This window comes from Dendrobium catenatum, unplaced genomic scaffold, assembly GCF_001605985.2.
Source record: "Dendrobium catenatum unplaced genomic scaffold, ASM160598v2 fragScaff_scaffold_283, whole genome shotgun sequence".
NCBI lineage: Eukaryota > Viridiplantae > Streptophyta > Magnoliopsida > Asparagales > Orchidaceae > Dendrobium > Dendrobium catenatum.
The window spans coordinates 292,369-311,199 of NW_021318745.1; the positions used below are offsets into that span (position 1 = coordinate 292,369).

The following is an 18,831-nucleotide window of genomic DNA, read 5'->3' on the forward strand; positions in this document are numbered from 1 at the left end:
AGACCTAAGTCCACTTCCTGAAGACTCCACAAATAAAAACATAGTTATAAAAACTAAGTTGCAACTTCCACTATTATTTAAATAAATTACAAATAAATGATTTTATCTTGTTGAGGATGATCAGATTACAATAATCAACTATCAGATTAAAATCTAGTTATGAGTTGAGATCAGACAGAAATCCTGTGAAGTTCAATGGTAGGGTAAAAATTCGGCTTCAGTTGGTGGTCAAGTAGAAGTCTGGCATCAATCGATGTTCGAGCAGAAGTTTGGCATTAGTCGGTGGCTGTGTGGAATTTTGGCATCAGTTGGTAGCCAGGTGAAAGTCCATCATTGGTCGAGGAGCAGTTTGGATGCAAGAGAAATTTAGTTTCTCGCTTCCTACTCTTGCTTTTCTTTCTTGCTTGCATCCCTTTTCAAGAGGAATGAGGGGTCTACTTATGAATTTTTTAGAGTGGCATAGTTAGTAAATAGGAGGGACAACAAGGGTAAGTTGGGAGTGGTTTGAATGGACTGTCGATGTTGATCCCCTTAATCACGAATCATTTGCCAGATATTTTAATGTCTTAATGATCAGAATTTGGCAATTTTGTCCTTATTGGATTGATTTTGTTGAGCCGCTCAATTTGACTATAAGCATGTTACATTTTAAAATTGTTTGACCATCAAATATATAATTTATGAATGTTTGTTAGGGATGTTAAGCACTTATGAACCAGCCCAAGCTAATCAAGAGAGGGGTGAATTGGTATTTTAAAAAATCTTTCAACCAAAAAACAAAATCTTAACCAAACTAAAATTCACCACGAAGAAATCATGCGGAAATTATATGCAGAAAAAAGCAGTAGAAAAGAAGAAAAAAATTATAGTGGATCAGACAATTCGAGCTACATCCACTCCTCGGAGGCACCCTCTGAGTATTGCACTAAACTCATTGACTCTCCTATTTCTCCCACAGTAGGGCGGAGAAGCCTGTACAAAACCTCCTTTCTATTGACATCGGTGAGGCAAAGAATCTAACTCCTTTTGCTTCCTCCTGAAGCAGGCAAAGAACATTGATCGATTATTTAACTGAACCTCTCTCGAACCTCCAAGAATAGGGGACGACGATCAGAGAAGACAACTTGGATCCTTGCTTGGAGAAACCTTTGTGAAACCTCTCATAAACTCCCCCTCATAAGATCCTCTCTCTCTCTCCCTTTCTCTCCCTCTCCTTTAGGCTCTCTCAGGTCAAGACAACAGCAAAAGATGAGCTCTTGGGTAGAACAAGAGCTCTTAAATATAAGAGTTTTGAAATAACTCTTATTTTATGCAAACCGACTTTATACACATCATCCTGGACTATCAGAATAAATTTTACTCAATTAGCTAGGACAGTTTGGGATGATCAAAAGATTTTTGTTCATATCGTCCAGACCGATGTAATATAATCATGTACAATCAGTACAAATCCTTAAATATCGTCCAGCCAATCACACTGAATGGATGTCTAGACGATGAAAAAATAGCTTGATTGTCCAGGTCAATCTCACAATCATCTCAGATGATTAGTTTAAATCCGTGAAAAATGTCCATACCATTGCCTTGAAGGCAGTTGGCCGATGAAGACTGTCCAGGAACAACTAAGGTTTTTTGAACTGATCATCTCGGCCGATCCTGCGATTGTCCAGGATCATTGGATCGAGTAATCAAAATCTTAATTGCTTTCTTTAATAAGCAGATTAATTTTTTCATAATTGTGTTGCATCGTCTAGGACAATGTCATGGAAGATGTTCAAAAATAAATAATACCTAAAAAGATCTGGCTGCTGATTCTTTCTGATTTGAGCCTATCGTCCCGGCCTATACAAATATCATCTAGGACGATGATCTTAATGATGGCTACCTTAGCTAGGATGCCCTAATTAGGGTTTTTGTTTTTAACAGATCGGTCAGGACGATGTTTGGATCGTCCCAGATGATGTGATCAAAATAGAGAACTCTAACCAATAGTCAAAAAATTTTCCCTCATGTGTGTGTGTGCAAGGTTACTCAGCATCATGAACCACATCGTTTACAATAAACTCAAGAAAGGGAAAAATTTATAAACTGACTCAGACCTAATCTACCCAAGCTTGAGCTAGCTTGAGTTGCACTTGATCTTATGGACCTGAAATGTTAGTGGTTAAGGCAGTCATTGAAAAAATATGAATGTTTGTTATCATCAAAATTCTAATCCATAAAATCAGATTTGTAACAATCTCTCTCTTTTTTATGATGACAAATCAAAAAATAATCTAAGCAATTCAAGGCAGTTTAATGGAAACAGATCAACTATCCAATAACAGAATCAAACTATAAAATAAATAGTACAACTAACTACTCCCCCTTTTGACATCACAAAAAAGGAAGAGGGAAACTAGAAAAGAAATAAAGAAAAGACTACCAAACAAAATCAAAATACAAGAACAAAATAACATAAAAAACTAAAAGAATGATGGCCCCTGATCATCTGAAGGAGGTGGTGGTGGAGGTGGATGTGGCTGAAAGAACTCAAAAGAGTGGCAAACTGCTCTTCAAACCAGGCCATATCTTGGTCGTGCTGATATTGCAAGCGAATAATGTCCTTAGTATATTGTTGCTCCTACGTAGCAACGTATGCCTTGAAGCGAAGCTCCCACTGGTCGAATCACTCCACCAACTGATCCAGCTGAGCGTGCTGGCAGAACAGAGTATGTGCAGGAACAGGTGCAGGAGTAGATGTAGGAGATGCATCTTCCTCAGCTTCCTTGTGCCTCGGGTGGAGACGAGTACTGTGAAGAACATTGAAGGAGTTTTTTGAGTAGAAGGCAGGCTGAAAATTTGGTTGGATAGGATATTGAAGGTTGTATTTGATTCTAAGACATATGCAATGATATATCCTAGAGTAAGATTTGGCTTCCTCCTATGTCCTGGATCTCGAATAGTGGTCAGATGCTCAATGTAGGGAAAGATCAAATTTATGGAATTGAACTCTCGATGAGCCAAAATATAAAAAGTAGTGATCGAAAGAAGATGAGTGATATGAATGCAATCACCTTCTTTAGGAAGAATTGAGGTGCGAAGGACATGCTGGATTGTCCTAGCATCTTTGAGTAAGGTGCTAGACTCTCCAATGTAAAAGTGAGCATTAGTATTTCTAAGAAAATGGTTGGACTGAGCCCAATTGTAATCAGGATCAGAACAGAGGATATGGAGTTTATCTCCTATGGTGGAAAGTTGTAAAAGTTCTGCATAGTCCTGATATGTGGTCTCAACAGGGAATCAATTCATATAGGACCCGAGAGTAGTGAAAGAAGAATTAATGTGGAGGCTGGAAAAAAATTAAAAAAAAAAAAGCTCGAAGTTGAAGGGGACAGAGAGAGTAAGGATAAAACACAAGAAGGTTTGAGCAAAGAGATTAATACTAGATATAAGAGAATATTCGGGTTGACAGATCTGGAAATAGTGATTCCAACGATCTTGATTTTTGGTAGGCGGCTTGATTGTCTACCTCGATGAATCGAGGGTCCAGAGTTGCCCTTTAGGAACTCCTAGAAGGATGGTGAGATCACTTTCCTTCGGCTATTATCAAAAAATAGAGCACAAGAGTAAGAGCACAAGGGGATTTGAGAAGGTTCGAGTGATAAAAAAATATTTGAAAGGCTCAATTTATAAAGAATCAGCCCGATCGTCTAGGATGATCATAGAATCGTTCAAGATGATATAATACAATAATTGCGTCGGGGACGATTAGTTCAAAAGGAGGTAAAATTGTTCGGGCATAAGAAAAAGAAATCCGTTCAAGACTTGGTTTCAAAAAAATATTTTATACAATAATATATCAAAGTAATTAGTTATAATTATGAATTTTGAAATCAAGCCTTTGAAAAATATCAAGCGACACATGAATTCTTTTAAGATTTAAAAATTTTGAAAGAGAAGAAGCTTGCGTTTGGTGGGCTCATTTTATACGTCTTGTCAATTTGATTGGTGCTCTTTGCGCATCTTTTGATTTTCGATACACTTTATGTATATATATTTTTAATTTGGTATTATTGCACATCTTTTGATTTTGGCATTATTGTCAATTTTTTTTTCATTATTGAACACCACTCAACAAATCGGATAACATCCCTCCGCATATGCGGCCAAAAGAATATGGTTTGTAATTGAGCCAATGTATTATCTCTACCGGCATGAGCAGCTAAACCACCACCATGAATCTCTTTTATGATTTATTGCCACCACGAAGATTTGGGAATGCATAGTAAATTTCCTTTGAAAAGAAAACTGTGCCTTATAAAATAGTCTTCTATATGTTCACGTTGGATGCATTTATGCCAAATAGAACCAAAATCTGCATCATCTGGGTAAAGTTCTCCCAAATCGCCCAACCCAATAAATTCAGTTTGGAGTTTTGTGATTAAAGCTGACCGCCTGCTCAAAGCATCCGCGACTCGATTCTGTTTTCCACTTTTATGTTTTAACACAAAAGTAAATTTATGTAGGAATAATATCCACCGGGCATGCATTATGCTAATGTTCTTTTGGGTATTGATGTACTGCAATGCCTTGAGATCGTTGCAAAGTACAAAATCCTATTGGAGCAAGTAAGATTCCCACTGTCTAAGTGCTTTGACCACATCATACAACTCTTGTTCATAAACGGTCCACCGTTGCCTCGGAACACTTAATTTTTCACTGAAAAATTCAATGGGTCTATCTTCTTGAGACAACACGGCCCCAATCCCAACAGTAGAAGCATCTGACTCCACCAAGAATGGCTTATCAAAGTTCGGCAATGCAAGCACAGGTGCCGAAGTTAATGCCTCATTGATGCTCTCAAAACTATTTTGATGATCCTCACCCCATGAGAATTTTTTTAATTTTAGGATATCCGTTATCGGTGCCATCAATATACTAAAACCTTTAATGAATTTTCGATAAAAATTTGCCATCCCATGAAAACTACAGATATCAGTGAATGTCTGCGGGATGGGCCATTCTTTAACAACTTTGATCTTGGATGGTTCGACGCTTATGCCATCACCAGAAATTCGGAAGCCCAGGAATGAGACCAACTGAGTAGCAAATTCACATTTTGCAATATTTAAATACAACTTATTTTTCCTCAATGCTTCTAGAATTTCTGTCAAATGCTTAAAATGGTCTCCAAAATTGGTACTAAAAACTAGTATATCATCAAAATATGCGACACGACAACGATTTAAGAAAGGCTTAAGAACCTCATTCATTAGTCGCATGAAAGTGGCCGGAGCATTACATAACCCGAACGACATCACTTTCCACTCGTATAGGCCCTCACGTGTTTTAAAAGCTGTTTTCCACTTGTCACCCGGTCTTATTCGGATTTGATGATAACCACTGCGAAGATCTAATTTAGAGAAAATTTTTGAGCCAGCTAGCCTCCTATCATTTCTTCCATTCTCGGCATAGGAAATCTGAACTTAACCATGATCTTATTAATTGCTCGACTATCCATGCACATCCTCCAATTTCCATCTTTCTTGGGTACCAACAAGATCGGTACAGCGCAAGGGCTCAGACTATGTTGAACTAGCTGTTTGTCCAAAAGTTCGTCTACTATCTGCTGCAGAATTTTGTTTTCATTTGGACTAAGCTTATAGTGCGGTAAATCTGGCAACGAAACACCCGGTAAGAAATCTATCTGATGCTGAATGGTCTACATGGGAGGCAATTCCACTGGTTGGTTCTCTGAACAAACATCTGCATAATGCTCCAGCAGCTTTTGCAACTCTTCTGGATGGTTGACAGCAGGTGCACTTTCAGCTACTTCCTTAACTATTAGAGCCAATATGCTGGAGGTTTCCTTCCACGCATTTAGCATCACAGAAATCGAAATAGAATGCAAAGCGATTTTATTCTTTGGAAGGTTGTGCTCCTGTCCAGAATTAGATGGCAGCAACCGCAAACGCCTTCCCTTCCAATCAAATGCATAAGTGTTGGCTCGACCATCGTAAATGGCTCCCACGTCATACTGCCATGGCCTACCCAGAATAATATGACACACGTCCATTTCTAGCACATTGCATAAGGCCTCGCTTGCATAGTGCTTCCCAATAGAAAATGATACACAGTATAAATCAGTCACAACAATCTCCATTCCCTTTTTAACCCAACTGATTTTGTATGGGTTAGAATTTTTTGTTGTTTTGAGCCCCAAGGCTTGAACCATTGCACGAGACACCACATTCTCCGTGCATCCACTGTCTATCAACAAATCGCATGTCTTCCCGCTAACCGTGCACTTAGTCCTGAATAGAACATTACGCTGGGATGGGTTGGATTGCCTCGGCGCCAAAAGCAGTTTTTCCAACACGCAGACGAGAGGTTCGCCATCATCCCCCAACACATCTTCCTGCGAATTATCACCATCCGCTTCATTTTCATATGGTTCTACCTCAGCCTCCGCTTCTACCAATTGTAATTGCGGCTTTGACGGACACTCGTTGGACTTGTGTCCTTGTTGAAAACACCGGAAGCACTTAATATTATTATTCCTGGCATATGGATTCTCTTTGCTAATTGCCTTACTCTTTTGCATTCCACTTTGCTCTGCATTTCTATTAGTTCCGCCAACAGGGTTGCCAGTAGTGGGACTCGGAGATGGTTGATTGCTCTTTTGTGATGCCACTGTTTTAGACATCCTGCTATGATCCACTACAGCTTCTGAATTTCTTCTATATTGGCCACCTCGAGTGTGTCTGAGCATTTGTAATTCAACCTTCAACGCATAGTTGACGGCTTGAGAAAGCAACCATATCTCATTTAATTGCAATTTGTCTTGTATAGCTTCCCGCAATCCTCCAATGTATCTAGCCACCAGTTGATTTGTCGATTCATTTAGATTGTTGCGAGCACTTAAGCGATAAAACTCTTCGGTATAATCATTAACGGACCTACTACCTTGAACACAATGTTGGTATTGAACATACAACATTTGTTCATAACCCGTTGGCAGATAATGCCCCCGCAAAAGTTGCTTCATCCGATGCTAACTGCGCACTTGCCCCCGTCCTTCTCGCAGCCGTGTCTGCAGGTCCTGTTGCCACCAGGCACTAGCTACCCCCTTCAATCTACAAGCGACATATTTAACCTGCTTTTCAGAAGCAATGTCCATATATTCGAAGAATGTTTCAACGAACCTCTCCCAATCTAAGAAGTCATCAATATGCAATTTGCCATCAAAATACGGTATGTCTAGCTTGACTTTAAATTCACTGTGAGTCCGATTTGTTTCCCTCGGCCGCCTACGACGATGAATGGTAGCGTCGACTTCAGAATCAGAATCGTCAGGCTCTTCGAAACGGTCTAGCTCTCCTTCGGACTCCGACGCCTCAATGATTTGTGATCCTCTTTGCTGTCTCCGCCCATTTCCATTCCTTTGTCTCAATGCCAGTTCCGGTGGAATTACTGTCCTGGTGTTCTGGAACCTCTCTAGCTTGAGATTAATCTCCCTCAGTTCCTGCCACACTTCCCCGAAGATCCTGTGGACATCCGCCGCCAGTTCGTCGGTTTGTTAGGCCAGTTGATTGTGCTCACTCGAAAGAGCTTCAAGGTTGTTGTCGACCCTGGGAGCCACCCGCCTGCTGCTTTCAGCCATCTAGCTCTGATACCAATACTGATGTAGGATCCTGCACTAGAAAAACTCAAGCAAACAGAATTTAAGGCAATAGAACAGTACCTGTTCTAACTCTGCACTTGGAAGCATAATTTTAGTTCATAAGCAGAAAAACTAAGTAATCCCTACTGGAACTTGGCTATCTAATTCCTTCAACACGAAGGACTAAAACGGCTAATCAAGCAAAAAGCAAACCATGTGCTGTGCTTAAAAAAAGAGCAAAATAAATAGTGGCGTTGGTCCAGTTAACAGCAAGACCAGAGTAAGCACCAATAAGTTGTGCCTCAGGCTTCCTTGGCTAATTATGCTCCGCATCACTTCGTGTTTTGGAGTCCGAGCTTAGTGGAGGCCAGCCAGGTGTTCGGTTTGGGAGTGTGAGTGGCTTGGGCTTTCACGGTTTGGAGGAGGCTAGAAGCTTTTTTCGGTACAGTGAGTGGGATCTGTAGGTGGAACCGGATGCTGCATGAGGTTAATCGGCCTGAGAAGTAGATGCGAACAGGAAGGTGACGGAAGTTCTGGCTTGTGTGTTTGGAAAACAATCGTCATAGTAAAAGGTAGGAGGCGTTGGGACGGGTTTGCTTGGGACGTTTAGCGTGAGGCAGGTGACGTAGGGGAGAAATAGAACTTTGGCTTCTTCTTTGCTTGGAGGAGGAGGTTTGGCTCATGAAGGAGTTTTCGTTTGAGTGGGAGAAGGCAGGTTTGTCTTAGAGCAGGCGTGAGAAACAGGTAAGGCTAGTAAGAGAGTTGCTTGCTAAATGGAAGGAATCTGACCAAGTGGGTGCTGGATGGAGGATTTATCTTGAAAAGATTAAGAAAGATAAGGCTTTAAAATCAAATTCTGCTGCCTTTCTCTTGGAATCAAATGAGAGTGGAGAAAAGTCTCCCTTTTCTGTGAAGCCGTAAGCCTGAGAGGAGGAAGGAGGGATTTGGACGGAGTGGAGGTTGGATTCTCAGCAGAGCAAGAGGTGCTGTTTTTGGCCTATCTCCCCAAGAGAAGAGGTGATCTTCTTGCTTTAACATAAAGAAGACGTAGCAATCAAAAGGGGTCTGAGCGGCTCTGACAAAAAGAAATATTTTGCATTTAATTTGATTTCAACTTTGCATTTTACTTTTCCATTTTTGCTAATTGAATTAAAAACATTAATGATATGTCACTATTACATTAATTCGAGATGACACAAATGTATCAATCATTCCAAGGCCGTCTCGAACACAGCTCACCTTGACTTATTGGTTGAGAGCTTATGCTTCCAACTAAGAGGTCTTGGGTTACATTAATTCGAGATGACACAAATGTATCAATCATTCCAAGGCCGTTTTGAACACAGCTCACATTGGCTTGTTGGTTGAGAGCTTATGCTTCCAACTAAGAGGTCTTGGGTTTGAGTCTTTGTATTTGCGTTGTCTGTGTGAGTTTGACTTAATTGGCCTAAATGTCCCAAAAAAAAAAGTCGTCTCGTTTGTATGATTCTTCGATTTACGTGAAGTTTTCCTCATTTTACGTGTCAATCTCGTCGAACAATCATAATTGAATAATTTAATAGTGTATTTAGGGTATTAACGATGCTCCGGTCTCAACGACATAGTCCGTTTCGCAATCGGACGTCGTTTTGGCAACGATGAGGCCTAATTACCTTTGTAATGCATGTCTTCGCATTATATTCGAATCGCCTCGGGATTTATTCCACCACTTCAATTGATCCAAATTGATTAAATAAAATATATATTCTTAATGTTGGCTACGTTCCAGACATAATGGCGCTATCCGTTTATTTATCCGACATTGTGTCGTCTCCAACGAGGCTAATTTCTCTTGTAATGCTTGCTTTCACATCATATTTGGATTGCCTTTGAAATTTGCGACACCACCTCAAACGATTCAATTTTATTAAATAAAATATATATTCTGAATGTCGACGACATTCCGGACGTAATGGCTCTGTCCGTTGATCAATTGGACGTCGTTCGAGCGTCGACGATGCCTCATTTCGTCGTAACGCATGTCTTCACATCATATTTGAATCGCCTACAAATTCAACACATCTAATATGATCCAGATTAAATAAAATGCATATTCTGAATGTCGACGACGTTCCGGAAGCAATGGAGCTGTCCGCTTGTCGATCGGACGTCATCCGAGCATCTTCGAGGCCTTGTTTCCGTCGTAATGCAGGCATTCATATCATATTTGCATCACCTAAAAATTCACCACTATCTCAGATGATCCAAATTTATCAAATAAAATATATTTTCTGAATGTCGACGACGTTCCGGACGCAATGGCGTTCTCTGTTGATCAATTGGACGTCGTTCGAGCGTCGACGAGGCCTCGTTTCCGTCGTAACGCATGCCTTCACATCATATTTAGATCCCCTACAAATTCACCATCATCTCAGATGATTCAGATTTATTAAATAAAATGTATATTTTGAATGTCGACGACGTTCTGGACGCAATGGAGCTGTTCGCTTGTCGACCGGACGTCGTCCGAGCATCTTCGAGGCCTTGTTTCCGTCGTAACGCAGGCATTTATATCATATTTGCATCACCTAAAAATTCACCACAATTTCAGATGATCCAAATTTATCAAATAAAATATATTTTCTGAATGTCGACGACGTTCCGGACGCAATGGCGTTGTCCGTTGATCGATTAGACGTCGTTCGACCGTCGACTAGGGCTCATTTCCGTCGTAACGCATGCCTTCGCATCATATTTGGATCGCCTACAAATTCACCACCATCTCAGATGATTCAGATTTATTAAATAAAATGTATATTCTGAATGTCGACGATGTTCCGGATGCAATGGGGCTGTCTGTTTATCAATCGGACGTCGTTCGAATATCGTCGAGGCCTCATTTCCCTCGTAATGCAGGCCATAATTCTAATATGATCTAGATTAAATAAAATGCATATTCTGAATGTTGACGACGTTCCGGACGCAATGGAGGTGTCCGCTTATCGATCGGATGTCGTCCGAGCATCTTCGAGGCCTTGTTTCCGTCGTAACGCAGGCATTTATATCATATTTGCATCACCTAAAAAATCACCACTATCTCAGATGATCTAAATTTATCAAATAAAATGTATTTTCTGAATGTCGATGACGTTCCGGACGTAATGGCGTTGTCTGTTGATCAATTGGACGTCGTTCGAGCGTCGACGATGCCTCGTTTCCGTCGTAACGCATGCCTTCACATCATATTTGGATCGCCTACAAATTCACCACCATCTCACATGATCCAGATTTATTAAATAAAATGTATATTCTAAATGTCGACGACATTCCGGATGTAATGGAGCTGTCCGCTTGTTGATCGGACGTCGTCCGAGCATCTTCGAGGCCTTGATTCCGTCGTAACGCATGCATTTATATCATATTTGCATCACCTAAAAATTCACCACCATTTCAGATGATCCAAATTTATCAAATAAAATATATTTTCTGAATGTTGACGACGTTCCGGACGCAATGGCGTTGTCCGTTGATCGATTGGACGTCGTTCGAACGTCGACTAAGCCTCGTTTCCGTCGTAACGCATGCCTTCACATCATATTTGGATCGCCTACAAATTCACCACCATCTCAGATGATTCAGATTTATTAAATAAAATGTATATTCTGAATGTTGACGATGTTCCGGATGCAAAGGGGCTGTCCGTTTATCAATCGGACGTCGTTCGAATATCGTCGAGGCCTCATTTCCATCGTAATGCAGGCCTTAATATCATATTTACATCGCCTAGAAATTCACCAACATCTCAGATGATCCAAATTTATTAAATGAAATATATATTCTGAATGTAGACGACGTTCCGGACGTAATGACAATATCTGTTTGTCGATCAGACGTTGTTCGTGCGTTTAAGGCCTGATTTCCTCGAAATGCGCGTTGTCTCGAAATTCATGTCACTCATTAGGATGATGAAAATTGAACAAATAAAATACAGTTTTTATAGGTTGTCAACATTATGGACGCAACGATGAAGTCTGTTCATCGATATGGGATCATTTGATCAGTCTCGGGCTTTAATTTCGGGTGTCGGTCGTCCCTTTTGATCGATCTCGTTTGATTAAATTGCGAGGGGCCTCGACCCAACAGAGTTCAGTGTCCTGATCGCAAAGATACCATCCATTTGACATTCGGAAGTCATTTGACCCTTCAAATGATGTGTTGTATCAACCCATGCGCTGCTCAATCCGCCACTTTTATTCTTTTTGCGTGTAGTTTAAGGTATAGGGGTCAACACACGTCACAAATCTAATAGTATTATATGAGTCAAACATCATTATTATCATACAATGCTCAACGGATCCTATATTAAGAAACCTGATTTAACTTTTGAATAATTGAGTCGTTCACCATCTTTGACATTCAAGCAATATTCAAATGCTGCATTACGAAAAACCAGCTTTTCAGACAGCAATAGTGTTTGGATGTTTTTGTTATGTTTGCTTTCAACATCCATTTCTACACTGCGAGTAGAAAGAACATAAGAAGGATAATTGTTCTCCTGTTGGCCTATGGTGGCAAGAAAATGACTATGGTCCCTAGAAAATGACGAGGCACCTTACAGGCTTAGAAAACTTCAGCTCCAAATAAAGCTTCAATATAATAAGCTAAAATTTAAATGTTCCTCTAATAATTTCTCATAGCATAATTGGTATAATTAATGGTGGTCCATCTTTCTTACTCTCTCTTTCTTGGCAAATTATTACGTCCAGTCACCGGACCTAGAAATAGGTCCGGATATCCTCTAAAAATTTGACGCATGGAATATACACGTGTTCGTGGAATTTTAAGTCAAGCGCCCTAAAAGCGCAGGTAAAGCACAGAGAAAGCGCAGTCAAAGCTCACCCAAAGCGCACCTAAAGCGTAGTCAAAGCGCACAGTCAAAATGCGGTCCACGTGGCAACTTTTTAGTGGATATCCGGACCTATTTTCTAGGTCCGGTGACCGTACGTAACAATTTGCCCTCTTTCCTTGCTTGATCTGTCAGCCCAGGCTGGACGGGTCACTAATACACAAAATAATATATTAATATAGCGAACATCTCTATATATTAAGACATACTACATTCATATTCCTTTCTTCTCCTTGAACAGATCTGTAACTTCATTTTCTTCATCTTAACAACTTAAGACAAATTTTTTTACTAGATATGTATTATCGCGATTTATATTGTAGTCAGAAACAAAGAGCAAATTCACCCTAAAAAGCTCAAAAATAAGGCCAACCAATCGCATCCAGATGAAGCATCCCTTTAAGAAGATTAAGGACATCTAACAGATCAATAAATTTAGGATTACAGCTCAAAAAGCCAAGACCAGCAAGCCAAACAGCAGGCCACTTAGCCCTCATATTAATGGTAGAAACTATATAAACCAAATTATAAAGGATAACATCAATTTTATGAACCAAATAAAAACAATGCAAATGAATCTCTTATCCATCTTGATAATATCAACCCCCTCTTCAATATCAACTTCAATCTAGGAAAGATCATCATCCAATCATCAAATCTATTAATTTGACTTATAGCATTAATAAAATTCAAAATACTAGAGGCTTTAAAATCAATAAGAATGTTTAAACCATTCTGGAATTAGTTTCAAACCTTTGTAGCCATAGAGCCATCTATAAAAATATGATTAATAGTTTCAAGATTATAGCAACATTGACATTTAGAAACAAGAGTAAAACCTTTCTGTTGAAGTCTAACGTCGACCGGAATGAATCCCTTGAGGATTCTCCGAGCTAATAAAGAAAACTTGAGAGGAATATTGGACTTCCAAATTCTAGCAAAAGTAACATTAAAATCATTGATGTTTTTAATATAATGCCAAGTTTTGGTCGAGCTAAAGACAGCATTATAAGAAAGCTTTGATAAAATTTGATCCTTCGAATGAGGGTTAATAGGAATGTCATAAATGATATTAATCAAACATTGAGGAAGACACTGAAGAAGATGCTCCATGGACCACCTACCATTATTAATAAAATTAGAGACTTTTAAAGATGAGATAGAAGAAGAATTAAAATAGGAGTCAATAGAACTAACTTCTAACCAATCATCTTGCCCAAAAAAAGAATTATCACTTTGAATACCCCACTAAATCATAGGTTCAGCCAACCATTTAATATTACAAAGCCTTTTCCAACCCGGATAATGACCTTGCTTAAAAAAATAAAGAGTAGGATGAATATCTTGACTATATTTCTCATGCATATAATTGGCCCACAGAGAAGGCTACATGAATCTTTTTTCTCCATCGTGTTCTATTGAGGGTCAAATTCTTATTTAAAGCTAATAAAAAGGTTCCTTTCTAATATTTCATGCAATTGCCCCCCCCCAGATACCATCCATTTGACATTCGGAAGTCATTTGACCCTTCAAATGATGTGTTGTATCAACCCATGCGCTGCTCAATCCGCCACTTTTATTCTTTTTGCGTGTAGTTTAAGGTATAGGGGTCAACACACGTCACAAATCTAATAGTATTATATGAGTCAAACATCATTATTATCATACAATGCTCAACGGATCCTATATTAAGAAACCTGATTTAACTTTTGAATAATTGAGTCGTTCACCATCTTTGACATTCAAGCAATATTCAAATGCTGCATTACGAAAAACCAGCTTTTCAGACAGCAATAGTGTTTGGATGTTTTTGTTATGTTTGCTTTCAACATCCATTTCTACACTGCTAGTAGAAAGAACACAAGAAGGAATGAAGGATAATTGTTCTCCTGTTGGCCTATGGTCCCTAGAAAATGTCGAGGCACCTTACAGGCTTAGAAAACTTCAGCTCCAAATAAAGCTTCAATATAATAAGCTAAAATTTAAATGTTCCTATAATAATTTGTCATAGCATAATTGGTATAATTAATGGTGGTCCATCTTTCTTACTCTCTCTTTCTTGGCAAATTATTACTTCCGGTCACCGGACTTAGAAATAGGTTCGAATATCCTCTAAAAATTTGAAGCGTGGAATGTACACGTGTCCGCAGAATTTTAAGTCAAGCGCGCCAAAAGCACAGGTAAAGCGCAGTCCGTGGACCACCTACCATTATTAATAAAATTAGAGACTTTTAAAGATGAGATAGAATAAGAATTAAAATAGTTGTCAATAGAACCAACTCCTAACCAATCATCTTGCCCAAAAAAGAATTATCACTTTGAATATCCCACTAAATCGTAGGTTCAGTCAACCATTTAATATTACAAAGCCTTTTCCAACCCAGAGAATGACCATGCTTAAAAAAATAAATAATAGGATGAACATCTTGACAATATTTCTTATGCATATAATTGGCCCGCAGAGAATACTACATAAATCTTTTTTCTCCATTGTGTACTGTTTGATAGCCAAATGCTCATTTAAATATAATAAGAATATGTTCAATTCTAATATTTTCTAACAATGTTCTTTATGTTTATCTCTATTTTTCTTAACTGGGCCAAATCTAATCCATCAACTCTGCTAATTGGGGCATGGAAAAAAATTACGGGAGAATATACTGACATAATTCACTGCAAGCTGGGCTCACGTGATGTTAGAGTTACATTTAAGAATAGTGCAATTTATGATATAATATATAAGTATTAATTTTAACCAAATCAAAGAACTCTTATGCTAATTGTAACATCAATTGCGTTAATCTATCCTAATATTTTTCATTTGAAAAATCCTGAATTTTCATTCAGTTCGAAACCAATTAGAGTTAGAATAAAGCTTCATTTGGGACAGCTTTTTTACTGCTTAAAAAAGCTTTCGAGTACAAAAAAATTTACTTTTGTATTAGAAAGCTGCTTTAATAAACAGTAAGAAAGTAGTCCCAAATAAAGCAAATAGTTACTTAGCGAACTTAGACTTGGTTGGAATGACTTTCTTATTGATTCTTAAAGCCGTTTTCTAGATAAAAAATAAAAAATCATTCAAGTTAAATTATTATAAGAAACTACTAACCTGGTGCAAATCCAATCCCCGGACTTCCACAGCTTGAGCTCCGACGCCATTAATGGCGGCAGCTCCATTTTTAAAGCTTCCACACTTGAAGCGGCTAAAAAGTTGTGGACCCAGCAGAAGCAATACCAGTCGCCCGATTAATAATTTTAATATTTATAATATCATCTAGTTCAACCCACTATTCAACTGCTAATTAAATAATTCTATCGTAAACATCTGGAGTTTCCAAAGCCTTGATAAGGATAAAACATACTGAGATAAACTTGGTTTTTCCCTTCTGGAACAAAATCAATAACTATTGAGCATTATTTTAAATCCTAACGGTCAACATATTTTCTGCTAATATATTTCCACCACATAATTTATGAGGCATCGAAGATAAAAATGGTTCGCCAACTTATAAATATTTTTCTCATTTTTTTCATGACATTCAGATTTTAATTTTATGAATTATGACTTTCAGATATTTGATCATAAAAATTCAACTCTTATGCTAAATTAAAGTTAATGGGATAAATAATTTCAAGGAGTTCTTAGATCATATGATAATTAATTCTATAAAATTTTAAAAGATAGCTTCAATTGCAAAAAAATACATTTTATATTACAAACAACTAAGTGAGCTCTAAGTAATATTGAAATTTAATGAATTATTATCCTTTGTAGGTTTTGAAACCGCTTGTTTTGTGTGAACGAAAAAAGTACTCTTAGAAGATAGATTAAGGCTTTGTTTTGAACGGCTTTCTTACCACATCTTAAACTAGCTTTCTAACACAAAAATTTTAATTTTTATACTAGAAAGCTTATTTAAGAAGCAGTAAAAAAGCCGACTCATATGAAGCCTAAGGCTTCGTTTGGGACAATTTTCTGACCGCTTTCTAAAATAACTTTCTAGTACAAAAAATTCATTAGTTATAAATTTTGTACCAAAAAACTGTTTTATAAAGAAGTAAGAAATTTGTCCCAAACAAAGTCTAAGTAGTTGATAAAGTATTCATATAATTTTTTTTTCAACATTTAAAGAATTAATACTCATGTTCCAGTGCTTCTCATGGCATAATCCTCAATGATTAATAGATCCTTATGATCAGGACATAGAACGACTTTCAATTCTGAGAATGACCGGGTTATTGATCTTATTCATGATAGAGAGGAGCCTTCAGTGGAGGTAGAGGAATTGCCTCTTCAGGAGAATCCTCTTTTGGTCCTAACCGAAAGTGGGAAGAATTTAAATGAAGGCATTGAGAGGGATTTGACTACTTTAGAAGATGATGTTTTCTTTGTGGATGGTGAGCAGCCTACTCCTAAGGGGCCTTCTGGTAACCTAAATGATAGAACCATTCTTTTATCTGATATTTATCATTGTGATGCTTATACTGATACGGAAGTTGATATTTTGGCTAGATGTTATGCTAGAGAAGACCATGACTTGAGTTTCTCTAAGGGTCGTGATAAATGTGGTAGGAAACCCAAAAATATTATTTTACAATCCCCTAGAAGCACTCAATCGCATACTTCTCATTAATTGTGTTTTTTATGTTTAACACCATTATTTGGAACGTGCGGGCGGGGTATTGGTTGCCCCTCTTCTAAGCTTAGAGTTAAAAATTTATGTCGTATTCATAATGTTTCTATTATTGTTTTGCTTGAACCGCTTATTTCTATGGAAAAATTAACTAGTACTACTATATTTCTGGGTTTTAATAACGCTAAGTCGAATGTTACCAGTAAAATTTGGATTTTTTGAAAATATTTTGTTAGAATTGATGTCATTAGTGATTTTGCCCAGGTTTTACATTGCAATATTGAAGTTCTAATTTCCAATGTTGTGAGTCTTTTGTTTATGCTGCTTCTTCTCGTTATACTAGGAGGATTTTGTGGGATAAAATTTTAAATTTCCATAATATCTACAATCTTCCTTGGCTTGTCGGTGGTGATTTTAACATGATTACCAGCCCAATTGAGCGTATAGGGGGTTCTTTTCCTATATGTCAGTCGATGGAGGATTTTAATGATATGATCATGACTTGCAACCTTATTGATATTGGTTTTTCTGATAACAATTTCACTTGGTATCGTGGGCAATTATGGCAAAGGCTGGATATAGTTCTTTTTAGTAATACTTGGCTTAACGCTTTTAACTTGACTAAGGTTGAACATTTGAGCCGTACCCTCTCTAATCAGTCTCTTCTGCTTATCAATATTAAGAATGATACCAAGAGCTTTCCTTATCAGTTTAGATTTCAGAATATGTGGTTGCAACATGAGTCTTTTCTTGAGGTTGTCCAAAACAATTGGCATGCTCCTCTTTTTCCTAATGATTCTATTTCTTGTATGAAAAGACTTTGGCTCAAATTGAAAAGGCTTAAGCAAGTGTTGAACTGGTGGAATCATAATGTTTTTAAAGATTTGTTTACTAATATTTTACTTGCTGAAGACAAGATTAACTCCTTTGAGGATCTTTGTCAGTCGGAACCCTCTGAGTCTAATCTTTGTCTTTTGAATGAGGCTAAAGTGGATCTTTCTAAGCTTCATGTTCAGGAAGAAATTTTTTGGAAACAGAAATCTACCGCCAAGCATTTGGTGGAAGGTGATAATGATACTAAATATTTTCATGCTTTAGTGAATAAGAAATGTTCTATTAACTGTGTATTCATAAAATTTCTCGTAAGGATGGTTCTACTACGGAGGATAGAGATGAGATTGCTAACCTGGCTGTTAATTTTTTTCATAAGCATCTTAATAAATCTTTTAATCCAATTTCTATTTCTAATCCTTCCTTTATTCCTAATATTATTTCTCAAGAGGAAAATTGTGGCTTATCTAAGCCTCCTCTTCTTGAGGAGATTAAAGAGACCTTATTTGATATGAATGTGGATTATATGGTTGGGCCTGATGGATTTACTACTAAGTTTTTTCCAAAAAATTTGGTCAATTATTTTTAATGACATTTTCTCTACTATCACTGATTTATTTAATGGTTCTCTGATTTCTAAGTTTTTTTCTTCTACTTCTATTATTCTTATTCCTAAGAACAACGCTGTGAATTCTTGGAATGATTTTAGACTCGTATGCCTGTGCACTATTTTTTATAAACTTCTCTCTAAAATCCTGATGAACTGGTTAATTGTTTTATTTCCTAAGCTTATATTTCCTTTTCAAATGGGTTTTGTCAAAGGTTGTGCCATTGCT

At 37.8% G+C, this 18,831-nt stretch overlaps 1 protein-coding gene across 1 annotated transcript; it reads right to left on the reverse strand.

Annotated features, from left to right (window-relative positions):
• Positions 1-2,668: 2,668 nt before the first annotated feature.
• On the reverse strand, positions 2,669-15,689 carry LOC110102067. Its single transcript, XM_028693441.1, has 9 exons — positions 15,640-15,689; positions 7,727-7,737; positions 7,625-7,676; positions 7,042-7,529; positions 5,747-6,948; positions 5,537-5,704; positions 4,641-5,462; positions 3,512-3,582; positions 2,669-2,792 (listed from the first exon to the last, which is right to left on the reverse strand). The coding sequence occupies exons 1-9, from the start codon at positions 15,687-15,689 to the stop codon at positions 2,669-2,671; spliced, it is 2,988 nt and encodes a 995-aa protein (XP_028549274.1).
• Positions 15,690-18,831: the final 3,142 nt, after the last annotated feature.